Here is a 23399-nt window from a genome sequence, read left to right on the forward strand (position 1 = left end):
CTAAATATTCTTCACGAAATAATTATAAGGAATAGTTACTATGGACGTGATCTGCACTAAATGCATATTTTAATTGTCTAACGTCTGCCATGGTATGCTGGTAGGGTGCTCCGTCTACCACACCGAAGATCCCGGGTTCGAGCCCCGGAAAAGGCAGTATCAAAATTTTAGAAACAAGTATTTCCATTTAAAAGAAAATTTTTTCTAAGCGGGGTCGCCTCGCGGCAGTGTCAATTTATAGAAAAAATTAAAAGAAGCCACGGCGCTTATTGGAATAGAAGCGCCGCTCAAAATCTCTAGTAGTTTATAGCGCCTTGTATTTATTTATTTTGTTTGTTGCTTAACAAGCGTTTGGCAATTGTGTCAGTGTGTTAAGAAGTAAAAACAATAGAAGTAAATTTTCGAATTTTCAGGGTTTCAATATGGGACCGGTTTCTTTTTCTAGCCGGTTACTTTGTTTGCAAACGATTTATATCTTGGAACCGGTTTCTTTTTGTGTACCAGTTTCTCTATTCAAAGCGATTATGTTTTTGAACAAGGTAGTTTTTACAGCCGTCTGGTTTTTTGGAAGGGATTAAATTCTTTCGATCCTTTCGCATTCTTGAACTCTTTAAAACCCATTTATTTTTTGAAAGAAATTATCTTTTTTAAACTGGTCCTCATCGAACCTCTTTTTTCTTTGAAATCGGTTACTTATTTGAACTGAAGGGCCGTGCAGACGACAGTAGAATAAACGTAATTCAACTTTTAATAAATTATAATTTTTTCAATATTCAATTGTTTGCTGCAAGGTGTGAGTGTTAGTTGAATATAATTCTCTTGTAAGGAACTGTTATGTCAAGCAAATCGCACACTAACTACAAAAGAGTCACAACTTGAAAAAATGTAAATGTTCAGGAGAGAAGAAAAACGGTTTATGTGAAAACGTCTGTAATGTTATACTGAAATCCAATTTTACAAAGAAGGATACTTTCATTATAAAATGAATTTACGAAATTTTGTTGTAATTATTTGTTTACGGACAAAATATATAGCAATTTTTAATTATGACTATTTCTACTTACTCGTACGTTCACAATTATTTCATCACAAAAAGCACATTTCACAATAATACAAGCAACTTTACTCACTCGTTACGTATAAAAAGACACAATTTTTATTAATACACAACAAATTTAAAATTTTTTGCAACAAGATAGTCAGAATTTAAAATAATACACTTTATGCGTAAAAACACTGTTCACTTGTTCTTAAACACATTGACACAACTACTGGGTTTGAACCCCAAAATCCTCCCCCTGCGGCCGGGCCCGCCTTAGGGGCGTGGCATATATAGTTTTTACACACAATCGTTTATTGTTACAATATTATTAGCGCATCTTTTATTTAATTAACTCTAATGACTACAGTATTAAGGCTTATAAAATATTCAAATATATTTATTTTTCCTCTCAATTTAGCTCATTAACTGATTTTTCTCTGGTTTTTAGCTCAATCTCGACAATAGGTCCTTTGGCGAATGGTGCAGTTGGTTCAGTTTGAAGGAAGTAGGATCCCGATGCGCTGAAAGATAAGGTAATATATGGAAAAGAATTAGAGATGGGAAAGGGGTAAATACCCAAATGGTAAATAGCGGGTAAATTGGTTATACCTATATGGTGAGAATGGGTAAATACCCAAATATTTACCAAAAAGCGGGATATAAATTATTTTTTAGAAATTACCTATGGGAAAGGAAATGAGCCGGATTTGTCCTAAATTGGTCGGTAGTTATCCATAGATATCGATTGAATTAGTTTTCATCTGTAATCCAGCGTTTTTCAAAAATCTTTACCCAATAATGCATGCCTTTGCAAAAATTTTAAGACAAAAAGGAGTCAAAAAGGAGCCAGAAAAAAATGTATGGATCGGGGCGTTTACACTCGTTATAAGCTTATTTGGGAGGCCGAAATGAATGACCTTCTTGTGACGCTCGTCTTTTATGAGCCTATTTTGAAATATCATATAATCCTAAATAAGAGCCCTACATGAATCTTAAAAAACGTTTAAAGTACTCATATTTAGCCACTTCTGGAACTCTTTCCAGCATCATTATAACCGTAATCAACTCTTATTATGTGACATTTCGATTGCATATACGAAAGTTAATGAACTAATGTAAAAAATAAATGACAAATTACACATTGGCATTAAGTAACAAAGTATTTAACAAAATATTTATGTTTGAAGAGCAGCTTAGCTTACGTAAAGACGTATACTAGAGGTTTACGCCGATCACTTTATCGGCGGCGGCGGCGTAGGCTCTATTATATACCGGCGGCGGCGGCGTGGGCGTCAGGAGTAGCTCCTTGGGGGGAGATTGTCCCTCGTTCGCTTACTCCAGAGAGGCTTCGAACCTAACCCCGGCCTTTGGAATTGGCACTGCTGCGTCTGCTGAAAAGAAATAGAGATACATAAAATAGTCACACTTTTGTCTGTATATATCGTCCACAGCGTAGTTTCACCTAGGGTTAACTCCTAATAATCGTCGCGAACAAATTTCTTTAAATCATTTGTGGTTTCTTGGCGGTCACGCACAAAGGCGACTTACAGTTGCTATTAATGGTCTTTTAATACTCATGAGGCACAGTGCGCCTCCAGTTGTTTTGGCTGTTTTTAAGAATAGTAGCAATCCCGACCAACAATCGCTACCACGCCTCCTGACCCTCACACCATATGCCAGCACAGAAGCTATAGGACTGCGACTTCGAACTCATACCTTCGTCGACGTCACTTTCCTGGAAGCGCTAGGTGTAGCTCCGAAGACTTTCCAACGGATGCTTTTGTCGCGCTATGCTGCCAAGGAACACCTTGAAACGTTATGGAGTGACTATTCGGCCAAAGATGCCGCCCCCGAAATCATAAGCAGTCTAAGTGGATGTCATTGCGTAATGGGTGAAAATCGTATAAATTTTTTTAAATGCAGCCCAAAGTTTGCAAACGTTTGTGTTCACAACATTGATTTCAATAGTGTGCGTTAAATCAAAACGATATTTTAGAATGAAAGTCGACCGATTTTAAGTTGAAAGATGTTAATTGCTGTGTTCTGGCCTTATGATATAAGAGCTCATTATGGATGACCACGTAGCTTCAGTTTTCAAACTAGTTCGACTGTCCATTACGTTAGGGTAGTAAAACACGTGGTCATTTGTTCGTCTTGGGAAAGCTTTTGCTTCGCCAATTTGAGTGTTCTTGCGAAGGACAAAGCCATATGTAACAGGAGCCGTAACGTGAAGGCTAGGGTATTGAATAAAGAAGTGTGAAAATCAAAATTAACATTTCAGACGCTATTGTATAGTTTCGCAAATAGACAACAGATGTTTGAATGTAAGCCCAAGTGATTTTTCAAACCCTTCTCATACGTAAATATATCTTCAACTTATGTATGAGGTAATAATCATTTCAAAAGAGTGTTTATGCCCCTACAACCTACTAAAGGATTTTGCATCACTGATTTCTTTTATTCTTTCAGCCAATCGCAATATAAAATTAATAGATAAAAAAAAGGACGTGTGGCACTCTGGGACTGCCGCGGTAAAGCTATAGCATATTATCAACTCATGCAATTATATTTATGCAACATTTTGTTTTCTTTGCTATTAATTCAAGCTTTAACTTTAACTTTATTTTTAACTTTAACTTTAACTTTAACTTTAACTTTCACTTTAACTTTAACTTTATTTTTAACTTAACTTTAACTTTAACTTTAACATTCACTTTAACTTTAACTTTAACTTTAACTTTAACTTTAACTTTAACTTCAACTTTAACTTTAACCTTAACTTGAGGGACTGAGGGACTTAACTAGTAACCTGGTTGTGGCGGGAGACTTTAACGCAAGAGCCGTCGAATGGGGAATGCCGCAGACTAACACCCGTGGAAGGTTAGTCCTTGAGATGGCAGCCAGGCTCGGTTTGAACGTGCTTAACACTGGTACGACCCCTACATACCGACGGCCAGGCTTTGGATACTCGATCCCCGATGTAACACTAGTGTCAGAAAGCCTGCTGCTGACCGCTGCTGGATGGAGAGTCATAAAGGATCTGACTGGCAGCGATCACAACTACATCACTTTCCACCTAAACGATCCCGGTCAGAGGCAGATTCCGAACGGGCCACGCAGAACAAAAGCATGGGACGCATCCAAGGTCGACTCTGCCACGTTCTCCGCATCAGTACTGGGGGATGCCCGACGGATAATCAACAACTCCAGTCCGACGGAAGAGACGGTTGAAAAGACAATGAGCTGTCTTCGCCACGCTTGCACCCTCTCTATGCCATGGATGGGAGTGTGGAGGGGTAAAAAGCAGGTATACTGGTGGAATAGCGAAATCGTGGAGCTGCGGAAAATATGCCACAGGATGCGAAGGCTAGCAACTCGCGCGCGCGGCAGGCCTGAGGCTCTAGAAAAGTCGGAAGCGTACAAAGGAGCGAAGAAAGTTCTTAGTGCTGCCATTAAGCAAAGCAAGCTTAAGTGCTGGAAAGCGCTTTGCGTGGAAGTGGATCGAGACCCACGGGGGCAGGGATATAAGATAGTAATGAAGAAGTTCCGTCCGCCAAACCAGCTGATGGACGAGAACCAAATAAGGAACATTGTGGATGGCCTGTTTCCCACCCAACTGCCTAGGGAGGGCGGGTACGTTACCCATGAAGATCGCAACGTGGAACCATTCCAAGAAGAAGAGCTTAAAACTGCCGTGCGAATTATGAAGCCTAAGAAAGCATCTGGGCCCGGCGGAATACCCGCGGAGGCAATTAGACTAGCTGCAAACGACTGCCCATAACTTATGTTGCACATGTACAACAAATGTCTCGAAGAAAGAACTTTCCCCACCATATGGAAGACAGCACGACTGGTTCTCATTCCAAAAGGGAAAGGAGATCCCAACTCTCCATCATTCTACCGTCCCCTATGTATGTTGGACACAGCAGGGAAATTGATGGAGAGTCTCCTGAAGCAACGCCTCACCAGAGCGTTACAGGACGCCGGAGGACTGTCCGCCCAGACAGCATGGTTTTCGGAGGGGGCACTCCACAATCGATGCCATAGCAGAAGTTATAGACGCAGTCAAGAAAGCCGAGACAGCGTGCCACAGAGCAAGACCTATAGTGTTGCTGGCCACGCTGGACGTCAAAAACGCTTTTAACTCAGCTAGGTGGGAGGACATGCTTGAGGCACTAGAAAGCACTTTCAAAGTACCGCAATATTTGTTAGAAATTTTAAGGGACTACCTAAGAGAGAGGTATCTAATATATGAAAGTACTCTCGGTCAAAAAAAGGTAAAAATAACAGGTGGAGCAGCCCAGGGTTCGGTACTAGGTCCCGATCTCTGGAATATAACTTACGACAGTCTTCTTCGATTAGACATGCCAGAAAGCACCTTCCTCGTTGCCTTTGCAGACGACGTGGCAGCTGTGATAACAGCACCAAGCTGCGAGCTGACACAGCTAAAATTAAACCAGGTCATGCGTAATGTAAATAGGTGGATGGCTGAGCACGGTCTCCAGTTAGCAACAGCCAAAACGGAGATCGTCATCCTCACAAAGAGACGTATTCCCACTACCAGGAACATGATGGTTGGGGGCCAGCCAATAGAAACACTCGCTTCAACGAAATATCTGGGAGTGAGGTTAGACAGCAAACTCAACTTCTCGGATCACATACGAGGGGCCTGCGAAAGAGCTGCGCGCTTAATAGCGCAGTTGAGTAGATTAATGGCAAACACAGGTGGCCCAAAGCCATGCACAAGGAAGTTGCTTGCATCAGCCTCGGATTCTATACTCTTATATGGTGCAGAAATCTGGGCAAACGCAATGAAATACCGGAAGAACCGAGTCGCCCTCACCTCGGTCCAACGCAGAGGGGCGCTGCGAATATCTTCGGCTTACCGCACGGTATCAGCTGAAGCTGTCCTGGTCGTTGCGGGAACCATACCGATATATCTTCTCGTTGAGGAAAGAAAAACAATATATGACAACGGCTCGCAAGCAAGTAGAGCTGCTGTTGCCATGCAGGCGCGAGAAGAATCGATCCGACGTTGGCAAGATCAGTGGAGCAACAGCATCGTAGGAAAGTGGACTAGAGAACTAATCCCTGAACTGAATCCATGGTTGAAGCGACCGCACGGAGAGGTAGACTTTTACCTGACCCAGTTTCTAACGGGACATGGTTACTTCCGCAAATACCTACACAGAATGGGTAAGGTTGATTGCCCGAGCTGCCTGTACTGTGGGGAAATAGACGATGTACGCCACACCTTCTTCGAATGCAGGCACTTCTCCCATCAGCGAAGGAGGGTAGAAGATGTACTTGGCGACCTATCCCCGGGCAGTGTCATTAATAACATGACCTATAGAAGAGACAGATGGGATACGGTCAGCACATATGTGAGGCATATACTTACCAGTAAACGAGAAGACGGATGCCAAGCCCATTAGCGTGAGAGTAGCCATAGAGCTCACGTAGCGCGCACTCGTACCCGAAGTAATGCTAAACGCGGTCCCAGTTACGGGGATTAGCGCGGGCCGTGGGAGGTTAGGTTTCAGTGGGTAGACCTTCATGGAAGAAGGGAGTCCTACACTCGGAGAGTCTCGCAGTGAGGCTTAAATATCCCGGTCAGTGCATAAAGCATTTCCTCCTTCCACGAAACACACAAAAAAAAAAAAACAAAAAAACCTTAACTTTAACTTTCACTTTAACTTTATTTTTAACTTTAACTTTCACTTTAACTTTAACATTAACTTTAACTTTAAGTTTAACCTTAACTTTAACTTTAACCTTAACTTTAACTTTAACTTCAACTTTCACTTTAACTTTAACTTTAACTTTAACTTTAATTTTAACTTTAAATTTAACATTCACTTTAACTTTAACTTTATTTTTAACTTTAACTTTAACTTTCACTTTAACTTTAACATTCACTTTAACTTTAACTTTAATTTTAACTTTAACTTCACTTTAACTTTAACTTTATTTTTAACTTTAACTTTCACTTTAACTTTATTTTTAACTTTAACTTTAACTTTAACTTTAACTTTAACTTTAACTTTAACTTTAACTTCCACGTTAACTTTAACTTTATTATACTCAGTTAAGCAGAGCTCACAGAGTATATTAACTTTGATTGCATAACGGTTGGTTGTACAGGTATAAAGGAATCAAGATATATATAGACTTCCATATATCAAAATCATCAGTATCGAAAAAAAATTCGATTGAGCCATTTCCGTCCGTCCGTCCGTCCGTCTGTCCGTTAACACGATAACTTGAGTAAATTTTGAGGTATCTTGATGAAATTTGGTATGTAGGTTCCTGGGTACTCATCTCAGATCGCTATTTAAAATGAACGATATCGGACAATAACCACGCCCACTTTTTCGATATCGAAAATTTCGAAAAATCGAAAAATTGCGATAATTCATTACCAAATATGCATTAAGCGATGAAACTTGGTAGGTGAGTTGAGCTTATGACGTAGAATAGAAAACTAGTAAAATTTTGGACAATGGGCGTGGCACCGCCCACTTTTAAATGAAGGTAATTTAGAAAATTTGCAAGCTGTAATTTGGCAGTCGTTGAAGATATCATGATGAAGTTTGTCAGGAACGTTACTCTTATTACTTTATGTATGCTTAATAAAAATTAGCAAAATCGGAGAACGACCACGCCCACTTTTTAAAAAAAATTTTTTTTAATTCAAATTTTAAAAGAAAATTTAATATCCTTACAGCATATAAGTAAATTATGCCAAAATTCAACTCCAGTAATGATATGGTGCAACAAAATACAAAAATAAAAGAAAATTTCAAAATGGGCGTGGCTCCGCCCTTTTTCATTTAATTTGTCTAGGATGCTTTTAATGCCATAAGTCGAACAAAAATTAACCAATCATCGTGAAATTTGGTAGAGGCTTAGCTCCTAGGACGATAACTGTTTTCTGTGAAAAAGGGCGAAATCGGTTGAAGCCACGCCCAGTTTTTATACACAGTCGACCGTCTGTCCTTCCGCTCGACCTTTAACACGATAACTTGAGCAAAAATCGATATATCTTTACTAAACTCAGTTCACGTACTTATCTGAACTCACTTTGTATTGGTGTAAAAAATGGTCGAATCCGACTATGACCACGCCCACTTTTTCGATATCGAAAATTACGAAAAATGAAAAAAATGCCATAATTATATACCAAATACGAATAAAGGAACGAAACATGGTAATTGAATTGGTCTATTGACGCAAAATATAACTTTAGAAAAAACTTGGTAAAATGGGTGTGACACCTACCATAAAAAAACCTGCCATATTAAGTAGAATAAAATGAAAAAGTTTTGCAGGGCGAAATCAAAAGCCCTTGGAATCTTGGAAGGAGTACTGTACGTGGTATTACATATATAAATAAATTAGCGGTACCAGACAGATGATGTTCTGGATCACACTGGCCCACATTTTGGTAGATATCTCGAAAACGCCTTCACATATGCAACTAAGGGCCACTCCATCTTAAAACCCTCATTAATACCTTTAATTTGATACCCATATCGTACAAGCGCATTCTGGTCCACGTTTATGGCGATATCTCGAAAAGGCGTCCACATATAGAACTAAGGCCCACTCCTTTTTAAAATACTCATTAACACCTTTCATTTGATACCCATATCGTACGAAAAAATTCTAGAGTCACCCCTGGCCCACCTTTGTGGCGATATTTCGAAAAGGCGTCCACCTATAGAACTAAGGTCCGCGCCCTTTTAAAATACTCATTAACACCTTTCATTTGATACCCATATCGTACAAACAAATTCTAGAGTCACCCCTGGTCCACCTTTATGGCGATATTTCGAAAAGGCGTCCACCTATATAACTAAGGTCCACGCCCTTTTAAGATACTCATTAACACCTTTCATTTGATACCCATATCGTACAAACAAATTCTAGAGTCACCCCTGGTCCACGTTTATGGCGATATCTCGAAAAGGCGTCCACACATAGAACTAAGGCCCACTCCTTTTTAAAATACTCGTTAACACCTTTCATTTGATACCCATATCGTACAAACAAATTCTAGAGTCGCCCCTGGTCCACCTTTATGGCGATATTTCGAAAAGGCGTCCACCTATAGAACTAAGGCCCACGTCCTTTTAAGATACTCATTAACACCTTTCATTTGATACCCATATCGTACAAACAAATTCTAGAGTCGCCCCTGGTCCACCTTTATGGCGATATTTCGAAAAGGCGTCCACCTATAGAACTAAGGCCTACGCCCTTTTAAAATAACCATTAACACCTTTCATTTGATACCCATATCGTACAAACAAATTCTAGAGTCACCCCTGGTCCACGTTTATGGCGATATCTCGAAAAGGCATCCACCTATAGAACTAAGGCCTACGCCCTTTTAAAATACTCATTAACACCTTTCATTTGATACCCATATCGTACAAACAAATTCTAGAGTCACCCCTGGTCTACGTTTATGGCGATATCTCGAAAAGGCATCCACCTATAGAACTAAGACCCACGCCCTTTTAAAATACTCATTAACACCTTTCACTTGATACCCATATTGTACAAACAAATTCTAGAGTCACCCCTGGTCCACTTTTATAACGATATTCCGAAAAGGCGTGCACCTATAGAACTAAGGCCCACTCCCTTTTAAAACACTTATTAACACCTTTCGTTTGATACCCATATCGTACAAACAAATTCTGGAGTCACCCCTGGTCCATCTTTATGGCGATATCTCGAAACGGCGTCCATCTATAGAACTAAGGCCCATTCCCTTTTAAAATAGTCATTACCACCTTTCATTTGATACCCATATCGTACAAAATAAATTCTAGAGTCAACCTTGGTCCACCTTTATGGCGATATCTCGAAAAGGCGTCCACCTATAGAACTTAGGCCCACTCCCTTTTAAAATTATCATTAACACATTTCATTTGATACCCATATCGTACAAACAAATTCTAGAGTCAGGCCTGGTCCACCTTTATGGCGATATCCCTAAATGGCGTCCATCTATAGAACTATGGCCCACTTCCTCTTAAAATACTCTTTAATACCTTCCATTTGATACACATGTCATACAAACACATTCCAGGGTTACCCTAGGTTATTTTTACAACATGATGATTTTCCCTTACTTTGTCTCCACAGCTCTCAACTGAGTATGTAATGTTCGGTTACACCCGAACTTAGCCTTCCTTACTCGTTTTTATACTCAGTTGAGCAGAGCTCACAGAGTATATTAACTTTGATTGGATAACGGTTGGTTGTACAGGTATAAAGGAATCGAGATAGATATAGACTTCCATATATCAAAATCATCAGGATCGAAAAAATATTTGATTGAGCCATGTCCGTCCGTCCGTCTGTCCGTTAACACGATAACTTGAGTAAATTTTGAGGTATCGTGATGAAATTTGGTATGTAGGTTCCTGGGCACTCATCTCAGATCGCTATTTAAAATGAACGATATCGGAAAATAACCACGCCCACTTTTTCGATATCGAAAATTTCGAAAAATCGAAAAAGTGCGATAATTCATAACCAAATACGGATTAAGCGATGAAACTTGGTAGGTGAGTTGAACTTATGACGCAGAATAGAAAACTAGTAAAATTTTGGACAATGGGCGTGGCACCGCCCACTTTTAAAAGAAGGTAATTTAGAGGTTTTGCAAGCTGTAATTTGGCAGTCGTTGAAGATATCATGATGAAATTTGGCAGGAACGTTACTCTTATTACTATATGTCCACTTAATAAAAATTAGCAAAATCGGAGAACGACCACGCCCAATTTTTAAAAAAATTTTTTTTAAATTCAAATTTTAAAATAAAAGTTAATATCTTTACAGTATATAAGTAAATTATGTCAACATTCAACTCCAGTAATGACATTTTGCAACAAAATACAAAAATAAAAGAAAATTTGAAAATGGGCGTGGCTCCGCCCTTTTTCATTTAATTTGTCTAGGATACTTTTAATGCCATAAATCGAACAAAAATTTACCAATCCTTGTGAAATTTGGTAGAGGCTTAGATTCTAGGACGATAACTGTTTTCTGTGAAAAAGGGCGAAATCGGTTGAAGCCACGCCCAGTTTTTATACACAGTCGATCGTCTGTCCTTCCGCTCGGCCTTTAACACGATAACTTGAGCAAAAATCTATATATCTTTACTAAACTCAGTTCACGTAACTATCTGAACTCACTTTGTATTGGTGTAAAAAATGCCCGAAATCCGACTATGACCACGCCCACTTTTTCGATATCGAAAATTACGTAAAATGAAAAAAATGCCATAATTATATACCAAATACGAAAAAAGGGATGAAATATGGTAATTGTATTGGTCCATTGACGCAAAATATAACTTTAGAAAAAAACTTGGTAAAATGGGTGTGACACCTACCATATTAAGTAGAAGAAAATGAAAAAGTTTTGCAGGGCGAAATCAAAAGCCCTTGGAATCTTGGAAGGAGTACTGTTCGTGTTGTTACATATACAAATAAATTAGCGGTACCCGACAGATGATGTTCTGGATCACCCTGGTCCACATTTTGGTCGATATCTCGAAAACGCCTTCACATATACAACTAAGGGCCACTCCCTTTTAAAACCCTCAATAATACCTTTAATTTGATACCCATATCGTACAAACACATTCTAGAGTCACCCCTGGTCCACGTTTATGGCGATATCTCGAAAAGGCGTCCACACATAGAACTAAGGCCCACTCCTTTTTAAAATACACATTAGCGCCTTTCATTTGATACCCATATCGTACAAAAAAATTCTAGAGTCACCCCTGGCCCACCTTTGTGGCGATATATCGAAAAGGCATCCACCTATAGAACTAAGGCCCACTCCCTTTTAAAATACTCATGAACACCTTTCATTTGATACCCATATCGTACAGACAAATTCTAGAGTCACCCCTGGTCCACCTTTATGGCGATATCTCGAAAAGGCGTCCACCTATAGAACTAAGGCCCACGCCCTTTTAAAATACTCATTAACACCTTTCATTTGATACCCATATTTTACAAACGCATTCTAGAGTCACCCCTGGTCCACGTTTATGGTGATATCCCGAAAAGGCCTCCACCTATGTAAATAAGGATCACTCCCTTTTAAAATACTCATTAACATCTTTCATTTGATACCCATATCATACAAACAAATTCTAGAGCCACCCCTGGTCCACCTTTATGGCGATATCTTGAAAAGGCGTCCACCTATAGAACTAAGGCCCACGCCCTTTTAAAATACTCATTAACACCTTTCATTTGATACCCATATTGTACAAACACATTCTAGAGTCACCCCTGGTCCACCTTTATGGCGATATCTTGAAAAGGCGTACACCTATAGAAGTAAGGCCCACGCCCTTTTAAAATACTCATTAACACCTTTCATTTGATACACATATCGTACAAACAAATTCTAGAGTCACCCCTGGTCTACCTTTATGGCGATATCTTGAAAAGGCGTCCACCTATAGAACTAAGGCCCACGCCCTTTTAAAATACTCATTAACACCTTTCATTTGATACACATATCGTACAAACAAATTCTAGAGTCACCCCTGGTCTACCTTTATGGCGATATCTTGAAAAGGCGTCCACCTATAGAACTAAGGCCCACGCCCTTTTAAAATACTCATTAACACCTTTCATTTGATACCCATATTGTACAAACACATTCTAGAGTCACCCCTGGTCCACCTTTATGGCGATATCTCGAAAAGGCGTCCACCTATAGAACTAAGGCCCACGCCCTTTTAAAATACTCATTAACACCTTTCATTTGATACCCATATTGTACAAACACATTCTAGAGTCACCCCTGGTCCACCTTTATGGCGATATCTCGAAAAGGCGTCCACCTATAGAACTAAGGCCCACGCCCTTTTAAAATACTCATTAACACCTTTCATTTGATACCCATATTTTACAAACGCATTCTAGAGTCACCCCTGGTCCACGTTTATGGTGATATCCCGAAAAGGCCTCCACCTATGTAAATAAGGATCACTCCCTTTTAAAATACTCATTAACATCTTTCATTTGATACCCATATCATACAAATAAATTCTAGAGCCACCCCTGGTCCACCTTTATGGCGATATCTTGAAAAGGCGTCCACCTATAGAAGTAAGGCCCACGCCCTTTTAAAATAATCATTAACACCTTTCATTTGATACCCATATCGCACAAACAAATTCTAGAGTCACCCCTGGTCCACCTTTATGGCGATATCTCGAAAAGGCGTCCACTTATAGAACTAAGGCCCACGCCCTTTTAAAATACTCATTAACACCTTTCATTTGATACCCATATCGTACAAACAAATTCTAGATTCACCCCTGGTCCACATGGCGATATCTCGAAAAGGAGTCCACCTATAGAACTAAGGCCCACGCCCTTTTAAAGTACTCATTAACACCTTTCATTTGATACCCATATTGTACAAACACATTCTAGAGTCACCCCTGGTCCACCTTTATGGCGATATCTTGAAAAGGCGTACACCTATAGAAGTAAGGCCCACGCCCTTTTAAAATACTCATTAACACCTTTCATTTGATACACATATCGTACAAACAAATTCTAGAGTCACCCCTGGTCCACCTTTATGGCGATATCTTGAAAAGGCGTCCACTTATAGAAGTAAGGCCCACGCCCTTTTAAAATAATCATTAACACCTTTCATTTGATACCCATATCGTACAAACAAATTCTAGATTCACCCCTGGTCCACCTTTATGGCGATATCTCGAAAAGGAGTCCACCTATAGAACTAAGGCCCACGCCCTTTTAAAATACTCATTAACACCTTTCATTTGATACCCATATTGTACAAACACATTCTAGAGTCACCCCTGGTCCACCTTTATGGCGATATCTTGAAAAGGCGTACACCTATAGAAGTAAGGCCCACGCCCTTTTAAAATACTCATTAACACCTTTCATTTGATACACATATCGTACAAACAAATTCTAGAGTCACCCCTGGTCTACCTTTATGGCGATATCTCGAAAAGGCGTCCACCTATAGAACTAAGGCCCACGCCCTTTTAAAATACTCATTAACACCTTTCATTTGATACCCATATCGTACAAACAAATTCTAGATTCACCCCTGGTCCACCTTTATGGCGATATCTCGAAAAGAAGTCCACCTATAGAACTAAGGCCCACGCCCTTTTAAAATACTCATTAACACCTTTCATTTGATACCCATATTGTACAAACACATTCTAGAGTCACCCCTGGTCCACCTTTATGGCGATATCTTGAAAAGGCGTACACCTATAGAAGTAAGGCCCACGCCCTTTTAAAATACTCATTAACACCTTTCATTTGATACACATATCGTACAAACAAATTCTAGAGTCACCCCTGGTCTACCTTTATGGCGATATCTTGAAAAGGCGTCCACCTATAGAACTAAGGCCCACGCCCTTTTAAAATAATCATTAACACCTTTCATTTGATACCCATATCGCACAAACAAATTCTAGAGTCACCCCTGGTCCACCTTTATGGCGATATCTCGAACAGGCGTCCACCTATAGAACTAAGGCCCACGCCCTTTTAAAATACTCATTAACACCTTTCATTTGATACCCATATTTTACAAACGCATTCTAGAGTCACCCCTGGTCCACGTTTATGGTGATATCCCGAAAAGGCCTCCACCTATGTAAATAAGGATCACTCCCTTTTAAAATACTCATTAACATCTTTCATTTGATACCCATATCATACAAACAAATTCTAGAGCCACCCCTGGTCCACCTTTATGGCGATATCTTGAAAAGGCGTCCACCTATAGAAGTAAGGCCCACGCCCTTTTAAAATAATCATTAACACCTTTCATTTGATACCCATATCGCACAAACAAATTCTAGAGTCACCCCTGGTCCACCTTTATGGCGATATCTCGAAAAGGCGTCCACCTATAGAACTAAGGCCCACGCCCTTTTAAAATACTCATTAACACCTTTCATTTGATACCCATATCGTACAAACAAATTCTAGATTCACCCCTGGTCCACCTTTATGGCGATATCTCGAAAAGGAGTCCACCTATAGAACTAAGGCCCACGCCCTTTTAAAATACTCATTAACACCTTTCATTTGATACCCATATTGTACAAACACATTCTAGAGTCACCCCTGGTCCACCTTTATGGCGATATCTTGAAAAGGCGTACACCTATAGAAGTAAGGCCCACGCCCTTTTAAAATACTCATTAACACCTTTCATTTGATACACATATCGTACAAACAAATTCTAGAGTCACCCCTGGTCCACCTTTATGGCGATATCTTGAAAAGGCGTCCACTTATAGAAGTAAGGCCCACGCCCTTTTAAAATAATCATTAACACCTTTCATTTGATACCCATATCATACAAACAAATTCTAGAGTCACCCCTGGTCCACCTTTATGGCGATATCTTGAAAAGGCGTCCACCTATAGAAGTAAGGCCCACGCCCTTTTAAAATAATCATTAACACCTTTCATTTGATACCCATATCGCACAAACAAATTCTAGAGTCACCCCTGGTCCACCTTTATGGCGATATCTAGAAAAGGCGTCCACCTATAGAACTAAGGCCCACGCCCTTTTAAAATACTCATTAACACCTTTCATTTGATACCCATATCATACAAACAAATTCTAGAGTCAACCCTGATCCACCTTTATGGCGATATCCCTAAATGGCGTCCACCTATAGAACTACGGCCCACTCGCTCTTAAAATACTCTTTAATACCTTTCATTTGATACACATGTCATACAAACACATTCCAGGGTTACCCTAAGTTGATTTTCCTACATGGTGATTTCCCCTTATTTTGTCACCATAGCTCTCAACTGAGTATGTAATGTTCGGTTACATCCGAACTTAACCTTCCTTACTTGTTAACTTTATCTTTCACTTTAACTTTCACTTTAAATTTAACATTCACTTTAACTTTAACTTTAACTTTCACTTTCACTTTAACTGTAACTTTATTTTTAACTTTAACTTTATTTTTGACTTTAACTTTCACTTTAACTTTAACATTCACTTTAACTTTAACTTAACTTTGACTTTAACCTTAACTTTAACTTTAACTTTATTTTTAACTTTAACTTTCACTTTAACTTTAACTTTATGATAGAGATCCAATTTTATGTATTTGGCCTGTTGCTAACACCGAAGCTTTTTCGAACCTTTTTTGACAAATATCCGTTACGGTTTTTTATTTATTTAGTCGCCAAGCCCGCGATAAAATCTATGCAATAGCTTAAAAATCTTTACCTTTTTTGGGTATTTTGCTTTTTTTTAACAACTTAAGGACAATTTGAATCGCCTTATTTGAATTCATTGTTCATTATTAATTTTTTGAAAAAATATGCAAAGTGAGCATATAAATTTATTATATAACTTTTCTTTTAGTGTTTTGTTTTAATAACTTGATGAATTGGGTGATGCAAAGTCCGTGTTAAGCTGTCATCGAAAACGCCTGTTTTTTAAATAACTTTTGAAAAGTTAGAAAGAGTTAAATTTCGCAATTAGTTTCTTATAACTGGAAGTGATGTGCATCCGTTGATACCACTTTCGACCATATCCGACAAATTTTCAACATGCACAATAAATGGCCTAAAAAATCTTAAACGAGTAGAAAATATAGTAACGCGCTGCACGACGTCGCGCCGATATTTTTAATATTCGGCGGCGGCGTGCGAAAAACGACCAAAATCGGCGGCGTAGGTGTACCCTATAAACATTAAAGAACCCCTAAAATTCTGGAGTCTAATAATATATGAAAAATATGAGCCTCAAAAATTATATCACATAAGAGTATGTTATGACTCAAATTTAATGTAATTATGGACAAACGACCAATGTGAGTGAATATAAATAATTGTTTGTGGAGTAATATTTCATGTAAAATTTTAATTTATAATTGTGCAATATTTTGTTTGAAACTACGTATTTTAAATCGTGTTATTTTATTTCTAATGTTGTTTTTGTTTTTTGTATTTTGTTATAAACAAATATAGACCGCCCCTGAAGAAGATAAGGATAATTATCGAAACGTTGGGCTAAATGGTGGAATAAATCGCATTTTATTTGCACTTGGCCCTAATAGATCAGTAAAGCTGAAAAACTACATAAAGATTAATCAAACTGATCGGAAATTACCAGAAAAATATTAAAATTGGTAAACTCGGCAGCTCCGGAATAAAAATTCAAAAATTGTTCTATAACAATTTATCTAATATATAAAATTCTTCTGTCACGGTTTTAGAGGCTTAACTCCTCCGAAACGGCTGAACCGATTCTCATGAAATTTTGTGAGCATATTGGGTAGGTCTGAGAATCGGCCAACGTCTACCCTTTTTTCGCTACGTGCCTAGGGTCTTGAGACCAAAACGTGGACCCGGGTACCCCTAGAATATATTTATACAGTATGGATATCAAATGAAAGCTGTTGATGAGTGCTATAATACAGGTAATTTCCATACAACTGGGAGGCTAGGGTCTCGATATAGAGCCCAAAACGGGGACCCGGGTACCCTTAGAATGTGTTTATACAATATGGATATCAAACGAAAGCTGTTAAGGAGTGCTATAGTACAGGATAATTTTCATACAACTGGGAGGCTAGGGTCTCGAGATATAGCCCAAAACGTGGACCCGGGTACCCCTAGAATGTGTTTATACAATATGGATATCAAATGAAAGCTGCTGATGAGTGCTATAGTACAGAATAATTTTCATACAACTGCGAGGCTAGGGTCTCGAGATATAGCCCAAAACGTGGACTCGGATACACCTAGAATATGTTTTTACATTATGGGTATCAAATTGAAGCTGTTGATGTATGCTTTAGTACAGAGTAAGTTTTACACCGCTGCGTGACTACGGTCTCGAGATATTGGCCAAAACATGGACCCGGATACACCTAGAATGTGTTTTTATATTATGGGTATCAAATTGAAGCTGCTGATGTGTGCTATAATACAGAGTAAGTTTTACACCGCTGAGTGACTAAGGTCTCGAGATATAGGCCAAAATATGGACCCGGATACCCCTAGAATGTGTATGTATTATGGATATCAAATGAAAGCTGTTGCTGAGAGCTTTAAAGTTCATTGTGATATTCGATTTGGTCGCATCAACCTGGCAAAACTGTTAAATATGCATGCGAAGCCGAAATAAAGACAAGAATTAATATTACCCACATACCTATTTACATACGTCCTATTCGATTTGCCTGAAATTTCGTATATAAATTAGCCTATATTAGTAGTTACGATGCTTTTTTCCGGGAAGTATACCAGAGACGGACTGGGACTGGGATTAGGACTAGGACTGGGACTGGGACTGAGACTCGGAATGGGACTGGAACAAAATACATACCACCCTCTGGGACTGGCAATAAGAGATGCAGAAGAAGGCGAAAAACTTGAGAGAAGAGAAAATAGAGAAGGAGACTGAGAAAGAGATAGAATGAAACGAAGATGGAGATGAAGCGAAAAAGACGTAGGGAGGAGTGAATAAAAAGATTAGGAAAAAGTATAGAGGGGTAGGGCAGAGCTAGACGAAAAAAGCTTATTAAAATGTATGCAGATAGGCCAAATTTAGGGCAGAACAACGTCTGCCGGGTCTGCTAGTTCTAAATAAAATTTGAATTCAATTAAAGCTTATGTATTTCATTTCTATTAACAAGATAATTTCAGGGGAGTTTTATTACAAAAATTGTTTGCCTATATTTTCCGATTCGGATATGTGTCAATAATTCTTCCGAATAGCCATGAATTGTATCATTATAGAACCCAAAATAAGCCAATATGGCCTGCGTAGGAAAGAGGCCTGTGTAGGAATCATATTAACAGTAAAATATGAGCTGTTTATGCGCCTGCTAGGAGTCATATCGTATTCACTTCACGCTCCTAAATGAGTTCGAACTAATTGTTGACTTGTAATGTTTGCTGGGTTGCTTGTTTAAAATCAAAACAAAAATTTCTTAATTTTAAATGACAACATAGTCCAGCGAATTAAAACGCAGCGGCTGCGCTGGCTAGGCCATGTTATGCGAATGAAAGATGATGCTCCGGCCAAGAAAGTGTTTCTATCGGAACCCGCCTATGGAAGCAGAGGTAGAGGGAGACCCACTCCGTTGGAAGGACCAGGTGGAAAACGATTTAAACTCCCTTGGTGTGAGCAATTGGCGCCGGTTGGCGGAGCGAAGGAGTGACTGGCGCGCCTTGTTGGACGGCCATAACCGTTTAGACGGTTAAGCGCCAATTAAGTAAGTAAGTATTCCAAGTAGCATCGATTCAAGTTATTTTTAAATATCCAAAAAAAGATACAAAATAGGAATATTCCGGGTATTTACCTGGTATTTCCCCATAAAAAGGGTATAAACGGAAATAATGAATATTTGCGAGGATTTTGAGAATTTCGTATTTGGTGTATAATCTCAAACTAACGTTTTACAAAACGGTGCACCACCTAATTTTTATCAAAAATAATCAAAGTGGGTATCAAAAGACGCGTCTCGACCTTCGTTTTTAGAATCCGCAAGCGAAAACTTAAATTTTTATTTCCATCTGCAACCTCAATGGAGCTACCAGTCAACGGTCACCTTTATACCAAAAGTTGGAAGGACTGTTCACGCGGCCCTAAAGACTTCAGACCGATATGTCTGACATCCTTCCAGCTGAAAACACTCGTGAAATTAATGGACTCCGCATTAAGGGAGTCCTTGGAGGGAAAGCTATCGACATCCCTGTATTCGTATATGAAAGGGACGGAGACGGTCTTGCATGCAGTTGTCTCCCAGATCGAGAAATCCTTGGCGTTCAAGGACTTCATACTGATAGCTTTCCTCGACATTGAGGGAGCTTTCAACAGCGGTATGCCCTCTGCGATAACTGATACAGTAATCAGCTTGGGTCTTGGTTCTTCTTGAGAAGGACGGATGCAGTAAGGTAAACGCATATACAGATGACCTCGCGCTGTTAGTTAGCGGGAAGTTTCGGCAGACACTATGCGATCTAATGCAAACTAAGCTGAAACAGGTGGAGAACTGGACCAGGAGTAAAGGTATATCGGTCAATTCAATCGGCCAAAACTGAACTGGTTCTGTTCACTACGAAATATAATATACCTGTGTTGCAGCTGCCGGTGCTAGCGGGTACGACCCTGACGCTTAGGAAACTACCCTGGAGGGAAAACGCTCAGGAGATGGGGACTAAGATGAACGGACGAAGATGGAGACTCGCCGGATATTACCCTATCGCTCTACACTGTTGTGGTTAGACCAATCCTTCTATACGGGTTTTTGGCCTGGTATACGAGCTTAGATACAAAATCGAACCTACGATTATTCCAGAAGGTACAAAGAAGTAATATAGTCGGCGTAGCGAGCGCTCTGCGTACCACCCATGCGGAGCCGCTGGATACTCTTTTTAATGTGTTGCCAATAGATTTAATGGCCAAGCAATGTGCGGCATTTTCTGCTCTACGGCTGCGAGAATTAGTCGGCTGGAGAGACAATGTGGTTGGCCATTCAGCCATCCTTAAGAATCTGGATTCGCCTTTGTCGGACTATTGCGCTCCGACTGTATTTCTCGATATGAAGTACGAGGTTGTTATCCCGGATAAGGATTATTGGTCGAAGCAGCCGCCGGACCTGAGCGATAGGCTGTATATATATACTGACGGCTCAAAACTGGTTAAAAAGGTGGGCAGCGGGGTCTTTACACCTCTCCTAGGGTGGAATCTACACTTTAGTCTACTCGATCATTGCAGCGTCTTTCAGGCGGAGGTGGCTGCTATAAATGAGGCCGTTGATCACCTGAGGAATGCTGTTCACGGCTATAATAAAATTTGTATTTACTCTGACACCCATGCTGCACTAAAAGCGATTGGATCGGTCACATGTAAGTCAAGGACTGTAGAGAAGTGCCGCATATCTCTTAATGAGATCGCTGAGCAAACTTCCCTCAGTCTGGTATGGGTGCCTGGACACTCGGAAATACCAAGCAATAAGATGGCTGACGAACTTGCAAGAGGGGGCACATCCGTTCCGCTTTCGTCGCCCTGAAAGGGATTGAGCATGCGGCTCGCTACCTACAAGCTCACTTTGAAGGGATTTTTCCTTAGGAAAGTGGGTGTAAGATGGAGCAATCTCGAACCCTGCTACCACACTAAGCTCTTGTGGCCTGAATGGGAACCGACGGGTGGGTGCTCTTTAAAATGTTTATTGCAGGAGCTGCAAAGACGAAGAGGAAATAGAAACAGTCAAGCATTTACTGTGCGACGGTCCTGCGCTTTGGCCCAGAAGAAGAAATCTCTAGGATCTCCCTTCTTTTACGATATTTGTGATCTGGCTTAGTTGGAACCTAAGCAATTCCTGACATTTGCTGAATCGACCTGTTGGTTTGAGTAGGGGAGGGATCCACGTGCCACGTGGATCACAATGGGACCTTTTGGGCCTAAGAGCACTGGCGCTCGCACCGGTGGTCAATCTAACCTAACCTAACCTACATCATATCCTGATGGGAAGTGTGTGTTAACTAGTGCCTCAAGGGACTCTTCACTACTGTGTGACCATTGCCCACCGATTTTTATCAGTGCCAGGGCCGCAGCTCCCTTTGATACGAATTTCCTCTGTCTCGCGATTTCGCTGGAGCATTCTATATCCGCACAAAAATTTTTGCAGGAAACTCGATGTTGCTTTCACCTTTAAAGATCTACAACAGATCTCTATATTCGTCCCATCACTCCTCGTTTTCCACAACTTCTGCCAACTAAAGAATCTCGTTTACCTTCCCTCTAAGAAGAATTAACTCCACTATTGTGGCTTCACTTACATTTTGAATCTTCTCAGAGTTGTTGCACTCCTCCAACTCCTCATTTTTGAAATTTGTATCAGTCCGTTGCTTTGGGTTTCTAAAGCTTGCCAGGTTCAGCCGATCGCTGCCTTTGCCTCTCGGGGCACTGTCTCTCTAACCCATGCCAATGCGATTGCTCTAGTCATTGGTTAGGTTAACGTTGGTACTTTGTTCGGGCTGATAGAGTGCTCCTCTACCGAGCGCACTGAATGCATATTATCATCGCTATCCGCGTCCGAATCATCATTGATAGCGATTTCTTCCTCCCGAGCTTGCCATCGCCATCGCTTTCTACATCTCATCCCTACCTACTTTAGAAGTTTTTGAGTTCATTTGTTCGTACGACCACCTGGCCAACAAAGTGGGCTCAGCGGTCTAATGTTAAATGTGGGGATAAAAATCGTCCGATACAACAGCGCCCCTTGCTGTGATAAGGCCATTATTATTTCCCGAAGCAATCCGGTATGGGAAAGGCTCCGTTCCGAAAATACCCCCTGGCTGCAATTCGTCCAATAGGGACCGTGCCTAGCACCCTGGATTAGGAGGTTGGAGAGATGTCAATTTTACCTTGTTTAATCTTATAAAAGCGATAAGTACATATTTCAATGAGTTTTAGGAGAAGAGTATTAATTTTTTGTTAACCTAATAATTGGTGAAATAGAAATAAATGTATGAGTTTGGTTGAAGTCAGTAAAGAAAGTAACAACTTAATTTATCACACATTTAATGAATATAACCAACGCTTTTTGTTAAATCGCAATCATCAACATTCCTTTATAGGTAATACAATAAAAATATCGCCATTCCAACTGCTGAGTGGAATTTCACCCTATCTCAGCCACCGTTTCGAAAACGCGCTACCTCCGCATAAATTAAAAATGATTTGACGTGGCCATTTATACAAAAAATTCTGTAATGGGGCTTTCAGCCGAGAGAGGGCGATGTTCCACTCAGCAGTCGTATATGTAATACTCCGATATTGCTACAATAATATGTGCACAATGAGTTTTTATTTCACGAAGTATTTTTATTATAGCAGTTTAAGTTTTACAATACAAATTATTATTTAGATACATTTCCACATGGAAAAGAAAAACGAAAACATTTTAATAGAAATATATAAGCACTCTGATGTTTGCGAGTGTACCCTCCCTGTACTATTCATTTAGAAGTAGCACATACTTTTATGACAGCATTTCATATATAATATCACTTTTTTGCGAGGTTAATACTTCTTCTATAAATAAAAAAGCTGGACTTTCCTTAGATAAATCTATAAAAAACGGTGACGAAGAACCGGAAAGGGTTGTTGCCACAGCACAAAGAGTTCCGTCCACAACGCCCGGTGCTCCAGTATCTACTTCACTTGTTAAAACATATCCACCAATCATTTTTACTCCTCCATTATAGTAATAAATAGGACACTCGCTCTTTTCTGGTAGTCT

At 39.8% G+C, this 23399-nt stretch overlaps 1 protein-coding gene across 3 annotated transcripts in view; it reads right to left on the bottom strand.

The window, feature by feature from the left end:
• Window positions 1-1255: 1255 nt before the first annotated feature.
• Window positions 1256-23399, bottom strand: part of LOC137242805 (inactive pancreatic lipase-related protein 1-like) — a 48959-nt gene continuing 26815 nt past the window's right edge. For 2 of the 3 annotated variants that reach the window (XM_067770063.1, XM_067770061.1), the window contains exon 6: window positions 1256-1563. In XM_067770063.1, the coding sequence (XP_067626164.1) occupies window positions 1452-1563 (112 nt within the window). In that variant the 3' untranslated portion in view covers window positions 1256-1451. Of the gene's footprint in view, window positions 1564-1740; window positions 1849-23399 lie in introns of those variants that run through there. The other variant, XM_067770062.1, reaches the window with a different exon arrangement.

The sequence above is a fragment of the Eurosta solidaginis genome, chromosome 2, assembly GCF_040869045.1.
Source record: "Eurosta solidaginis isolate ZX-2024a chromosome 2, ASM4086904v1, whole genome shotgun sequence".
NCBI lineage: Eukaryota > Metazoa > Arthropoda > Insecta > Diptera > Tephritidae > Eurosta > Eurosta solidaginis.